The sequence below is a fragment of the Lutjanus erythropterus genome, chromosome 15, assembly GCF_056507025.1.
Source record: "Lutjanus erythropterus isolate fLutEry1 chromosome 15, fLutEry1.hap2, whole genome shotgun sequence".
Classification (NCBI taxonomy): domain Eukaryota; kingdom Metazoa; phylum Chordata; class Actinopteri; order Lutjaniformes; family Lutjanidae; genus Lutjanus; species Lutjanus erythropterus.
The window spans coordinates 24,740,122-24,755,497 of NC_139331.1; the positions used below are offsets into that span (position 1 = coordinate 24,740,122).

Below are 15,376 nucleotides of genomic sequence, written 5' to 3' on the forward strand. Positions count from 1 at the left end.
TGACTCAACGTGACTTGACTTACAAAAGCATTTCTTCTTCTTCTGTGATATTTCTGGCCGATCAGACACTTCGCAGGATGTAGAACTAGTTTGTCAAAAAAGTTCTACTGTGTCTAATGCTTTTGAGCACATTAACACACGTTTGATTGAATCATTTTATTCAGTGTCCGTGTAACATTAAGTTGGAATTTGTAATCAGAATAATTTCAGCCAGACAGAAGAAATATTGTCCATGTAAACATAACTTCTGTTCTGACTCAGTGAGTGTAAGATAGTTGTGTTGTCACTAAAGAATCTGACAAATGCATAGAATCAATAATGGCATTGGTATCAATTCCTATTCCTACCACTGTCAACACACAGCATGAAGGCTTTGGATTTGTGTTCGTGTGTGTCTGTGTGCAGTCTCACATCCTGTCACATCCATAGTGGATGATTCAATTCAGGTGCAACGCCAGTGTTAAGTGCCAAAGCAGGAAATGCTGTGCTCTATATGTAGCAAGCCAGAGGGCAAGAATGTACTTTAAGATGCTTTTAGATGTGAATGTGAAGGCAAACGTGTATGTTTGACTGTCCAAGGTGGACCCTGCCTCCAGAACAGTGCATGCTGGGATAGGTTCAAAATGGATGGCACCGATCCTCTGTATAGATGCAGAAAGACTAAGATCTCATAAAATGTAAACAGTAGCTGGAAATGATACTTTATGTGTTACAGTAATTATTCATAATTGAACAACATTAGTGTGATAATGTAAACAGAGTGTGAAGAAATAACAGTTTTGACATCATGTAACAGACGTTTGTGTTGTTTTGCAGAGATGTTTACTAAAGTTATAATGAAGCTAATGTCTAGCTCAGCTGTCTTTGGCCCATTGAGACCCCACATAAGTTTTCTATGTTCCACAAGCTCTCTTAGCTTTTTAAATCAAATAAACAAGCAAAACAGGCAAATAGAAAATTTCAGTTAGGCAAACATCCTTACTATTTTCTTTATTAAAAACAAAAAATACAACTGTAAACCTTCTGAATTAAAGATCCTCTCTTTTACTGCACTAGGATTAGAAAAACTATGACCAGTGTAAACGCTCTGAGCTCCCAGTCCAGGCAGACTCGAGTCAGCTAATAGGACCCGTTAGCTGCACAGCTAACTGAGCTAACTAGCAAACCAGGTTAACGCTCAGCAGATTAGCAGTTACTCTGATGATATGCTGCCCTGTTTTTATTAGGAGCAGGGATTCAACAGGTGGACAAGTGTTTTTATGCTTCACCCTGTCACCACTTGCCAGGAATTTATTGTATATCTAATTTGTAAAAAAAATCCTCCAGCAAACTAATAAAAACAGTTACATTTTCTGGTTAGGAACAAAGTTCTGTGTACAGAAAGTGAAATATTTATCAAACTATATTAATCTGTCATATAATAATCAGTGACACAGTGCTAGATAAAGTGTAACAGATGTTCCATATTTTTAATGTTTAATATATGTTGACTTACTGTTGAGTATTTCAAGGAAGGTATTTTCAGATACTAAGAACTGAAAGAGGTCGTAATTTGTTTACGCTCCATTCAAACTAATTAGGTTTAGAGATGTTTCCTTTATAGTGGTAACAGTAATCAATTATGTGGGTGTAAATGTGAAATGTCCCTGTACTCACTTATGTCTCACAATACAAACTATTAAGTCTGAGTTGTATTAATGTAATCACTTAAATCTGAGAACAGACGTACATTTAAAGTAAGAGAAAATCACCCCATTACCAACATAATGTCGACTAATTATTGATTAACCACCAGCTTCATTAACAAAACCTGCAGCCTCATTATCAGCAGCGGCGACAGGAAGGTTGTGGTTTCTGTTAAGTTAAGAGGTAATTTGCCGATCGGTCATTATCGAGGTGGGTTAGTGTGAGACAGAGAAAATGAAGACACTGACCTCATTAAAGTGGGCCACCTCCTCACAGTTCTCTGCTATACGGCTGTAGAAGGACAGACCTGCAAGGCGAGGAGGAATTCAGAGGTTAAAAACAGATAAATTGTTCAATAATGGCATCGCAAGTATGATCATTTCAGCTTGAGTGTGTGGACACGTGGCGTGGACAATATATAGGCCTCCAGCATACAGCATCAGTCTGGGCATTTATTTACTCTGTTTGCATTGTGGGACCAGTGGTAGAAAATTAAAGAAAGGATTATTTTTACATAATAGTTACATAATATTTTACTGAGTTAAAAAGAACTGAGTAGTTCTTCCAGCACGGTCTGGTCACACAGGTTTGATACATGTATGTACTTTCACATTTAGACATTTATCAACATTAAAATGCTCCCATTACTGTCTACAATCTGTTTACATTTGTCACATTAAATTCCAGTGAAGAGACAAATTAATGCCTTAAGCACCTGAAAAACACACAAATGAGGCAGGCAGTGTGGAGCCACAGGAGACGGAAAAGAAATGCAGACAATTAAGAGGCTGTGATATGAGTCGCTATGCGACAGGGTGAAAACAGAGGAGCAAACACACAGAAGAAAGAGCTCAGCAGAATAAAAATAACAAAAGAAAAAAAAAAGACGTGAGATTAAAGTAAACAGAATGTACAGTTTTCCACATGGTCTCCTTAAATGATGGTGAAAACAATCATCGCCTGGTGCAGTGTGTGTATTCAAGGTTACACGCGGGGCAGGGAGCCATTCAGTGGACGGTAACCTGATGCAGTCATGCGTGCCGCAGCCTGTATTCACCTGGCAGCTTTGTGATGCTCATGAATGGTGCCACACTGCCACGTGCACGCCGCATTGTTGCGGTAGTTTGCTTTGTGTATCTGAGGCTTTGTGTCGGTGTGGATGTTTGGGTGCATGTGGATAGCTGACGCGTCCTGACACACACTCTCACACAGTACAGTGAATATATACACAAACACAGGGACATGCAAAGTTAATTACAGTCAGTTTGGCTGAAATAATAAGTTTGAATAGAGGTAAATAATGACGCTTCAGAACAGGCCTGATCGTAATGCGCTGATTGCTTGGCCTCAAGTGTTGCAGCTTGCAGCTTTAACTTGCAGAAACGCAGCAGTTCCAGACTCACTGTGTTAAACATATACGTGTGCCACCACTTTCTGTTTTCCTGTTTTAAAAATTTAGTACAACAGAGTAATATTACAATACGCGACCAGTTTTACAGTTTAAGTTGTCTCCAAAACATGAGCCACACCTACTTTATTTATAATAAAATTAAGGGTGTCACGATTCTCCAAAACCACGACTGGATTCGATTTTTTGATTTGCCCCTTTTTTTTCCACTGATGTCTTCACCAGTGTTAAACTATCAATCAACAGATCATTGACTTTATGCCTTGACAATTGTCATTTACAGTTTCAAATACATCTTTAAAAGATAAGTATAAATACTGCTAAGGTGGACACGATTCTGCCTTTGAATTCAATGTCAATTTGATCTTGCTCATTTTGATCGATTTTCATTTTAATATTGAAATTGTGGGACCACATGTCGAAGTGTCCTTGGACACTGTAGTGCAGTCCAAATTGCCAGTCCACAGCCCAGGAAAATGGGGAGGGTTTTGTCAGGAAGGGCGTCAAAAATCAAACATGCAGATCATTGGATGGGGCTGGTCTGTCAGTGAGCAGACCCCTAACAGGAATAACCGGCAAGACAAAGAATAAGATGGTCACATTTAGACAGAAGAAGGCATAAAGCCACTTAGAGGCAGGGTTGTGTGGGTGTGTAAGGGTCTTTATTTGGTTTTAGAACATAAACGCTGTGAATCAATCAGGAAATAACAGGAAATGTTATTTCTCTGATTCACTGGCAGCCCAACAGAGCTGTCAAAGCTGCGTACACGAAATAAACCAAGTGGGGACACAGCTAGCCAGTGTGAGGTCAAAACAAGAGAGACAGAGGTGAGATAGTGTTTTACACTTCAGTCTATAGAGGATATGCATTGATGTCACTTTTCCACTGGAGCACGCCCCCTCAGTCACACCGAGTGGCAAGATGTCCTGCAACATGGCTGCACAGAGTAAGGGAAACTGCAAAACCTTAAGTAAAACAATCAATTATCAGCGTAAATTAAAGGCAGTTATCCTCGACAGAGATCATTAAAGCTTATCAAAGGCCCAGTGGTCCGTGGACATTTGGGCAGTAATTGGGGTTCATGTTCCAGTTGTGTCTGTGAATTGTGTCCATTTGCTTCTTTAGATTTTGTCAGTTTGTAAAAGGTTCGATCCAATTTCTTGTTGACATGCAACTGCTCTTTCCCATTTTAGATGTGCGTTGTCATTCAAGCTGAAAGCTAACACTGCGCCCTGCAGTCTTTTTGCCACTCAGTGTGTGGAACCGCAGTGATATTATGTGCACAGTGTAATAACATTAGGTTTATTAAGTTATTCATTAAGTCATTTTTGTCAATACCTTTAAGGTATCACGCACCGATACCCAACCCTACTAACAACAAACAGAACATCTTCAATATTTTGAGGAAACAAAAGCCACAAATCAGTGAAATGCTTGCACTGAGTAGAGCCCCGAGTCCAGTCAGGCTTGAAGTGGTTCATTATTATCTGGTACCACGGACAATTAATGAAATCTTCTTCAAAGGCGAAGAGGCTTCAAAACTTAATTGATTTCATGACAAGTCTTTGATGAATCCTTGCTGTTATCTGCAGCTCTCGGCTTTATCAAACAGCGACACTGCGGCTCTTGTTGCTTAAAGACGGGGACTCTGCCCGCAGGTTCACGCGTTCACAGTGGAATTGAATTAGAAATTAAAAACACGACTTGTGCTCGAAGATATTCCACTACAGCTTGCCTCTTTCAGGCCAGCCCTCTTCTTCTGTCTGCCATACGCCATTTATTAAACCTCTTGACATCCACGCTGCAGCTCGCACAGTTTGTTTGTCGTCTTTTTAACCCTGAATCTTCAGTATTCCCTGAACTGAAACAGAGCTTTGTGCAATCTTCTGTAACCTACACACATCATTTAAATTCCCTTTCTTCCCTGTAACACAGTGAAACTCTTTTGTTTACATACTCTACTGGAGCAGACGTTTACTGTGTGTTGACTTTGAATTTAGGATGTATGCCATCTCTTTCTTGGCTCATAAACTGCTCAGGAAATAAGAGTAAATTAAATCACAGTATGGGACAACATAGATGAGATGCTCCGAGGCATACAGCGAGACTCCGATTACACCCTGAATATTAAGGCAGATAAACAAAAATGCTTCCCACGTTTCTAATCTGCACTTCTGTTCTGGCAAAACTGAAGAAAAGCGAAAAAGGCGCCCGCTCCGTGCACCCATTTATTTGTGTTAGCCTGAGTCACTCAGTTAGTTCTCCATCTTTTTACTCTGTTCATCTCATTCCATCTGCTCAAAAAACAAAAAAAAGTGCTCTCTATGCCTTTTTCCTTTCTCTCCACCACGGGTCGATTCTTTCATTGCTGCTCCTCGCTCCGCTCTCGATCGCTGTATTTCCACCCAAGGCCAAATGGCAGCCTGATTAGCAGAATGTTGTTTTAGTTTGGTGTGGAGCACCTTACATAAGCTTCACATGGTCTACTTTTCTAAACCCACGTCTCCGTCAGATGAAAACACTGGTATGACAGCGATGCCTGCCTCTGTTTTGAATAATGTAGGAGGGATATTGTCTCTCTCCCTCTCTGACATTGAAGTGGTGTTTATTTTCTAAAAAATCTTTCAAAGGACCAGGATGTAGAGAGTGAAGAGTGATGGGAAAGAGATGGAAACACTCTGGCTAACTGTAATGGTGAAATTAGAATGATGAGGTTCTATGAAGCGTAATATATTTTCAGTTTTTTGTGTTCAGAGACAGTTTGCTCTGTGAATCTAATTAAAATGGAAGAAATCTGTCCTTCAATTTTCTCAAAAAACATTTGTCTAATAAGCTTCACACTTGATGGGTGTATCGCTGAGGACCCAAGGAAGTGCTGTGTCAAGTGTGAAGCAGTTTCACACCCACAGTTTAAGACCTACACATATGTGAGTTTAAACGACAGTTGAAGACTATGTTATACCCAGAGCCACGCAGAGAGACGACTAGGATTAGGGTCTCCCTCAACAGTGCTGATTAAACCTAACAAGATGTCAGCTTGATTTTACTCTTAATCTTTTGATGACCCTTTAAGTGGATGACCCCGTCATATCAGGATTATTTGAATGGTTTTGCATGCAGGTCCTGACTGACATGACATGTTGTGTCCTCCAAAGGGCAGAAGCAGCTGAAGCGATAATATAGATGGGGCAATATAGATAAAATTAAGTAACACAATGTTTTTGACCAAACAGAGAAAACAGCTGGAGAAAGACATCTCTAGCTGCAAAAGTGTGATTAGGGGTGTACACTTTTGTGATGATTTGATCCTCAAGTGCTTAAAAAAATAAATAAAAAAAATAGATTAAGCACTCTGACAGCATACATTTATGCTAAGCACACAAATTAGTGGAGCTGGACCTGAATATTCAAATATGTGTAGGTTGTGCAGGTATTTGATTTTCATGTTGGAATTCAGATATTCTTTTTTGCCCTTCTAAAATAATGATTTTTAATATCCACACCCACTCAGCTCATTTGCAGGCTCATTCGAGATGAACTGCGCTTCACCTGGAAAGTAGACAAGAACAGGCGGCTGCAGCAGGAGGCGGAGACAAAAGGAAAAAAAACAGTTTAAACTGAAGACATACAGGAAGCGATCTTGATCAGTGTTGAAGGTGAAGTAAAGAGATCCCCAAACTGTTCACTGTTCATTTGATGTCTGAACTTTGTAACTGCTCCTTTTGATAAACCTCATATAAATAACCATTATTATTATTATAATCCACAAAATATATGTTAACAGATTAAATCTTCATTTCATGACTAATCCAGCATTAAATATAAAATAAGGAGCAAGTCTGACACACATCTCAGTATGTATGCATTGTGCAGCGATCACTGGTGATCGATTCTGCGCAGGACATACCAAACAAGCCTATTATGAGAGCTAATCTGCACCATACACCTGCATAAATATGCATTAATTGGTCATCAGAACCAGTCTCCACCTGTTAAACTGCCAAATTATGCATTAAAATAGCACAATTGTCAGGACTGAATGCCGCCTGATTCTGCAACTGTCTCTCTCTCTCTTACACACACACATACACACAAGCATCTTAACAAAATAATAACCTACATGTGTAAGTCTGTAATGTCTTTTAGCCTAGTGTTTGGCTGCACTGTGCAGAAAAAAAAAAAATCAGTTTCAGGATTTAACCTGTTTAACTCCACTTTGAGCATCGATCATCTGAGCTGTTGCTGCATGTGTCTGAGAGAGACAGAGAGGGAAGAAAAGGTGGAAGGTGGTTTATTGCACTTCATGTTTCTGTAAGTTATTAATAATTTACTCTGAATGCTGCTTGGTCACTTGACCCACCTGGCTGAACCAGTGTTTTCTTCCTGTGAAAAGGCGAACACAATTTAATTACTGTTAAAATAATATTTTGGCGGTGAGCGGTGCACGGATCACAGACACGTTTCAGTGCAAACCTCAGTTGAACGGAGAAATGCGGTATGTTTAAGGGTACTGATGTTGGTACTGGTACTGATACTGTAATTTTTTAAACAATACCCAGTTCTAGCCTCATTAGGGCTCTTTCATCTTCTGATAAAACACGTGGAGCCGGCCTTGCGTACACAACAACTCTCTGGGGGTCATATATGGTTTGTCGTACTCAGGGAGGGCTGTGGCTTCCTGGCAGACAGCTTCCTCTCCAGACAGGAAGTTGGTTTAGCTGAAAGCACTCAGGAAGCTCCACTGACAGTCTGCAGGGAAAAGAATGACTGAAAAACCCACAGCAATTAGCCCACAGAGACCGGGGATGCACGACAGATGCCAATACTGCGAGCAGAAGAAGAAATGCCACCGTCAAGATGTGTCATGTACCTTGGAATAATGGCTGTAATAAAAACACTGATTATCATGTCTTTGAATGCAATAGAGGGAATAAAAAGAAAGAAAGAGATAAACATTTTGTTTTCAGGATGTGAAAAGGGTAATAAAATTTCCCATTTGAGATTATTTCACCATCCGTTGTGAAGTAATTGCTAATGAAGTCATCAGCCTCCTTTAACCCTTTAACTGGAAGATAATATATTTTCCAAGTGCGTGGCAAAATACTGAGCAATCACTCAACAGAAAATAGTATTGCTTTAAATTAGACTAATCATACGGTGGGCGCTGCGGTGATTCAGTGCACAATGAGTTTGATCCCTGCTCATAACTGCGCTTTCTGTCGCCCACCTTTCCTGTGACTCTCTGCTCTGTTATCTAATGACCCATAAATATCAAAACGTATAACACACACTTTACAGCTGACCACTCGGATGAGCTGAAGAGATTTGTTTCTTTAGTTTTTAATTAATCCTCATGCCTTCAACTTGGTTCGCCTACAATCTCTTGCTAAATAAAGAACCACTCCCAAATGTAACATAGATATCACATTCAGGTTAATATTAAACACAGAGGCCCATTTTGCAGACATATTAATCGGTCAGAGAAAGGTTGACGAGGTTGGGGGGTCATTGCCCCTGTTATCAAAATGATCAAAATGCATCCCCTCTTCTTAATTGTGGGTGAATGAAACAATCCGTCCCCTCTGTTAAAAATTAACAAATCGTCTACTGGTTAAACCCAAAGAAACTCTTTTTATCCACCTCCTTTTTGAAACCAGGCTGAGAGTTTTCTCATTTATTTTCAGATCAACCGCATCAAATAATGAGGGGAAACAATTAACCCACCTCTGTGTTTCATCACTACACCCCTCGGCAGAACAACATATTAATTCCAGTACAAGAGAGATTTGATGTTCCCTACAGTTAGGTGAAAAAAATATGTGCATGTATTTGTTTCAGATTTTGGTCAAAATGAGTTGGAATTAACTGCATCCCCAATCCTGGCGTGTTCCTCTCATGTAATAACACAGAGGTCACCATCAGTCTTCATTAATTCTGTGGTGCTCAACCTTTTCTTGTCACGACCCCCCAGAAAATCAGGTTGGTGTTTGCAACCCCCCCACCCCTCATCCCTGTCTGTGCAGGCATCAGGCAATGTAATGTAAGAAACCTTCACTATTTCCCATCATGCTCGCTGGACTGAGTAGTTCAGGTTTGCTGTTTTATGTTCCAAATGCAAATATTACTTTTTGTGTCTGTGTCTGTTCAGAAAATGGTGGCATTTTTTCAAGTATGAATGTGGTGTCTGTTACATTTCTTGAGGCCAGCTGTATTTTGCATATTTTTATTGCTTATTCCTTATGTTGAATGTCTTTAAGGTGCAGATATTGGTGAGAGCTGCCTCCTGGCTCTTATTTCATGCTGCTTGCCACAATATGTTCTTTAATTTTATTTTCCACAACCATCTGGCAACCTGCAGAAATTATGTTGCGCCCCCCTTGGGGGTCCCGACACCCAGGTTGAGAAACCCGGGCTTAATTAACCAGTGATGCTGGAGAAAAACAGAAGGTGGCTTAAAAACATTTTTAGGGATAGTTCACCCAAAAAATGAAAATCATTATCTACTCACTGTCATGCAAATTGAAGATCAGGTTTAGTTCTTGAGTCCACAAAACACTGGAGTCCACAGGAAAACAGTGTTGCAGAATCTTATAAACAATTTCTGTGAATGGTGACCAGTTTTCAAAATAAACAACTGCAAAAAAAGCCTTCATACTACTTATGAGGTGTGATCCAAGTCTCCTAAAGCCCTGACATGCCAGGTTAGGTTGGGTTGGGTTGGGTTCTTATGTGCACGTTTGGGAACCCCTGCCTTATATCACACTTTGATAGCTCGTGCCAGACAACTTTGCCACCACAGTATTTAGATGAGGTCACACATTTTGATAGCTGTGATTTCAGTGTACAGGAATTCATGACTCATCTGATTCTGCAGCACTAAAGAATGAAAAGCACCAAAGTGTCAGTTCATGTTATCAGAACTATTAAAGTGTGTGACTCATGTAGGCCAACTAATATCTGAACTGGTCTATGTAGCCCGAGGGGGTCACAATTTTTTGATTAACAGCCATCAAAATTATGGGGGAATAAAGTAGCCCAGTGTGATAGTATGATGTAAACCTTTTACAGAGACAATAGAGCCGGGATTCCTTGTCAGATCACAGAATCTGTTTGATCACATAATGTGGTGAAACACAAGTACTGTTTAGAAATGTTAAAAAAAAACTTTTTATTTCTCTCTTGTCACCTGCAGCTGCGGAGGAAACTGGATGTGGACCCCTGCTTTTACTTCTAAAAAGAAAATTTTCATACACTCTTAAATAAGAGTTCTTCCTGAAGGACCAAGGTTGTACTCAGAACAATTTGCTTGTAAGGAACCCTTTTTTGATAAAAGGGTTTGTCAAGGTTTCTTCGTTAGACCGAGGGTTCCATTATGAACACTCTTCAAGAATTCTTGAGATTGCTGAGGGAACTCTTTAATTAAGGGTTCTTTCTACCATAATATAAACAGGTTCTCAAAAGAACCCACTGGGTAGGTTCTAGATAAGAGCACTGCAATCTAGAAGGGTCCTTGGAAGAACCCCCTGGATGGGCTCTACATAAAACCCTTGGTTCCTAGTAAAACCCCTTAGGTGAGTTCTACATAAAACCCTTGGAATATAAAAGGGTTCTCAGTGGAAACCCTGTGTGGGTTTTTGATTAAACCCTTGGAATATAAAGGGGTTCTTGGTAGAATCCCCTGGATGGGCTCTAAATGAAACCCTTGGTTCTTAGTAAAACCCCTTGGAAAGGTTCTAGATGAAACCCTTGATAAAAACCCTTGGAATATAGAAGGGTTCTCAGTGGAACCACCTGAGTGGGTCCTGGATAAATCTCTTGCAATGTGAAAGGGTTAAAGGGTTCTCAGTAGAGCCCATTGGATGGGTTGAATCTACTGAATGGGTTCTAGATAAATCCCTTGGAATATAGAAGCACTCTCAGTGGAATCCCCTCAATGGGTTCCACATGAAACCCTTATAATATAAAAAGGTTTCTCAGTAGAATCCCCTCCTGTTAGAGGGTGGAAAGGATCTGAATAGAATCCCCAGACAGGGTTCTGGGTGGAACCATTACACCACAGAAGGGTTCTCTGAAGAACCTCTTGTAGGGGAGTTCTGGGTGCAACCTTTCACAGATGGTTTCAGGCATAACTCCATCAGGAACCAGAAAAGGCTCTTCTATGAAGACTAGTCGGTTCTAGTTAGCACCTTTTAGTGTAGTATCATAGACAGAATTGGACAGAAAAAAAGAAAACCAGGGAATGTTCCTTGTGTCTTGTTTTGACAGAACATTGACTGAATCTGAGACTGTACTGCAGAAATTTGGGTAAATGAAGGCAAACACACACACACACACACACACACACACACACACACACACACACACACACACACACACACACACACACATTTTTGCTTCAGCTATTTGAAATTACAGATTGACTGCGGCTCCTGTGCTGACAGTGGGACCGTGGGGGAGGAAGAGGAGACGATTTAATCGTTGACTCGGATGTCACAGTTCATGGAATATCAAGACCCTGGCGAATTCACTGCGGCACAGAGCACAACACTGAAAATCATCCTATCTACAGTGCACACACACACACACACACACACTCACACACACAGAGCAGTGGAGAGAGGAGGAAGAAGAAGGGGTGGTGGTCCTGTAACATCCTGCACATTCCTGATGCTGACAGCCGAGATCAGCTGAGATTTAACACATGTAATCTGACAGAGAGCAGACTGATCTCTGTCCAAGGTGCTGAAACACACACCTCTCTTCATCTCTCTCTTTCTCACACACACACACACACACACACACTCACAGAAATGTATAGTGTCAATGAATGAATCCACTCAACTGCGTCCACATGTCCCTCCAGTGGACAGAGCGGACACAGAGCGGGTCAGGTTGGGATAACGACCCTGTAGGAGCTTTAAAATGCCAGAAGACTTGAGGATTGGTAATAACCCCGGAGGTACAATAAAAGCAGACCCCTACCCTCCCACCTTTAACAGCCTCTCCGCTAATCAATGCCATCAGCTCAGTCGATTGTGACCTACTGGCCTCTCTCGCCGTTTCTTCATGAGTAAAAATGACCCACGAAACATCGACTAAAAACAGTAACGAGATGTCACTGAAGCTGAAGCTGCAACAATCAGTTGATTAGTTTCCAACTATTTTGATAATCAACAAATCAGTCTGAATCCATGTTCTGATTTCAGCTTCTTAAATGTGAGTATTTGCTGGTTTCTTCTCCTTCTCGTTCTGTGTGACAGCGGTTCTCTGTCTGGAGGGCGGAACACCCAAGGGGTAGAAAGATAGTTTCAGGGGATCACCAGATGGCTGTGGAGAGTAAAATAAAATACTGTGGCAACAGAATGAGAGCCACGAAGCAGCTCTCAGAGCTGTCAGCCTTTTAATGACATTCAACACGGGGGACAAGCACTCAAAAATATGTAAAATACAGCAGACCTCAACAAATGGTCCAACTATAAACCAGCACAAAAATAATAACTGACCCTCCTAAGGTCCGCCCCCTTTTTGAGTCAAATTTATTCTTTCCTGTTTCCAGTACATAGACATACTGTGTGTTAGGCTTGTCAATGTTGAAAAGAATTCTGAAGATGGCTAAAATATGTTACTTGGAGACCTGTTTAAGCAACATACGGTCACATCTTAAGTAGCTAGCTAGCTAATCTACATCAATTGTTAGCTAGTGTTTAGCTCTGTGGCAAAATGTTTGCTAACTAGCTAGCTAATCTACATTAATCATTTTCTAGATAGTTACTCTCTGATAGCTTAAGTTCCAATGAGAATTGCTCACCTGATACATAGGCCAAAAACATTTTCTAGCCTCCAGGTTTACTTTGTGGTTATTTGACCCACTAAATATGCGCAGTAGTGTTTTCCCCCTTACCCCTGCAAGTGAGTTCCCATGAGGCCTACTGACTGTACATTGTGATGACATAAAAAAAAAATCATAATTGAAAGACTCATAACTGACCTCGTTTGCAGTTCTAGGTGTCCTGTTAACAGTTTTACAAACGTCTCTTTTATAATGGTGACTTATGGGGGGAAAATGCTTTTTGGGCTGATGGAGAATTTTTCACTGCAATACCATGAGTGGCCACTGGGAGGAACTGGCAGCAAAGCCAAACAGCAATACCCTGTATAGTTCTATTATAAGTCTATGACTAGTGTACATAAATTGTTACCCGGCTAGTTACTTTCTGATAACTAATGTTAGCAAAACATTAGCTAACCAGCTAGCTAATCTACATAAATCATTAGCTAACTAGTTAGCATTTTGCTAACATTAGCTAACTGCAGATGTGATTATATGTTGTTTTTACAGGTCCACTAGCAAGAAACATATTTTAACTATCTGCAAAGTTTGGTTTTTTTTTCAACATAGACAATCCTAGCGTTAGCATATCTAATTGCAGGAAAGGAAAAAGTTAACCGGGGTTCTGACAGGTTCCACGCTTGCTCAAAATCGAAAAAGAGCAGGATTTAGGAAAGGTAAATTACAAACAAACCACCCTCTGAACAGACACATTACAAAAATTAAAAGAGCAAGACCCAGGCCAACAGGACACTAGACAGGAAATGGAGACTGGCTCAAGGTGGGTCACCCCTGAAAGTCTAACAGCAGCACCATCAACTGAGAAATGCGAAGTGTCAGCATTTCCGACAGAGCCAGAGCCCCCCACCAAGGTTCAGAAATATGGATTTTTTGTGGGGGTCAGGTACACCAACCTGATTATTCTAGGGGTTCAAGACACGAAAAGGTTGAGTATCAACTTTTATGACCACTAATTTAATTAGGGGTTATTTAATGTAATCTTTGGGTTTCCATCGATCTACACATTGTTTTTTTCTTTTTTCTTTTCTTTTCCAAGGATTCGTAAGCACGCTAGAAGAAGTCCTGGACAACTGGAAACTACTGGGAATAATAGATGTGATGTTGCATTATTAAACCACATTTCAATGCAGTTTTTTTTTTCTGTAGTACTTTAAATGTAGAATCAGTGGGATTTGTCCGAGCTGTTCGTAAACGCACCAGAAAGACAGTTGACTGTTCAGTCTCATTCCCAAGACGTCAAATACCGACGTTTTTGGTTGGTTAAGCGTTTGGAGCAAAGTAAAACGATGAGAAAATAAGAGAATACAGGCAGAGGGCAGGGTGGCTGCAGATAAAGCCTTTATTATTTTAAGAAAATGTGCATATTGGGGCATATATGAGTATGGCGAAATATACCAAATGCTCATGTAACAAGCGAAATAATTATGAAACAGTAGTATCCTGTACATAGTGTTTAATGTTTGTCGTGTAGGTTTCTCTTTCTCTGTCATATTTGAGGAATATTTGTTTAATATCCTTCCTTGGATAAAAACAAAAAGACGAATAGGAACATCAGAGCGCAGCGCGTCTCCACTGACCACTGACACATGAGGGGGTTTCCCCAACTTTTTACGCAGTCAGGACCGCTGATAATGTCCCATCACGTCGCCAAACATTAATTCACTTCGGTTCAATTCAACACTATATTGCCAATTCAGCATGGGTGGTTGAAATGTTCCTTGGTGAGCTCTATTTAAGTCAGAAAAAGACATAAAATAGAAGGTAAAACCACTCACTCCTAGTGCAGAACACAATAAATAAAGTAAAAATAATCTTCAACCTATATATAAATCGTAGAGCAATTAGTAAAATAAATAAATAAATAACATCAAACCGATAAATCAATGAAAAATCAAATCCAGGCTCACTCCACTACGCCGGGTGGTTCAGATTCAACACAAACAGGCTGCAACACAGAGAAACGGTGCAGCTGAAGATGTCCTACCTCTGAATGTAACTTTGGCGATCCTGTCACCTTTCCCCCGGAGGTGAGCGACCGTCCTCAGGTGAACCATTAAAGCCATCATTAGTCCTCTCTGGTCGGGGGGAGTAATTCTACTCCACACAGATCAAACTTGAACCGGTTTGCTGCAATCTGATGATCTTTTTTTTTTTTTTTTAGGTGAGCCTCTCCTTGCGTCCGGACACAAAAATCCTTTTCCACACGGGCAACATGTAGAGTAGTTTGTGCTTTTTATTCTTTAGTGAATTTAATTACAGGCTCCAGTTAACATGTTCTCTCGCTTGGTGCTCCGTGGCTGCTCGGTCTGTCGCGCATCTCCGCGCTGGCACTTGGTTTTACTCCTGCCCTCCCGTCGAGCTGGAGGGGCGGGGGGGGGGGGGGGGGGGGGGGCTTCAGCTCCAGCGTGGGGGGATAGTGGAGGATGCTCCA

General features: G+C 40.7%; 1 protein-coding gene across 3 annotated transcripts in view; it reads right to left on the bottom strand.

The window, feature by feature from the left end:
- Positions 1-15,166, bottom strand: part of otofa (otoferlin a) — a 134,582-nt gene extending 119,416 nt beyond the window's left edge. For all 3 annotated transcript variants that reach the window (XM_084737211.1, XM_084737213.1, XM_084737212.1), the window contains exons 1-2: positions 14,930-15,166; positions 1,935-1,993 (exon numbers count right to left, since the gene is read on the bottom strand). In XM_084737211.1, coding sequence (XP_084593337.1) covers positions 1,935-1,993; positions 14,930-15,011 — 141 coding nt within the window. In that variant the 5' untranslated portion in view covers positions 15,012-15,166. The remainder of the gene's footprint in view (positions 1-1,934; positions 1,994-14,929) is intronic.
- Positions 15,167-15,376: the final 210 nt, after the last annotated feature.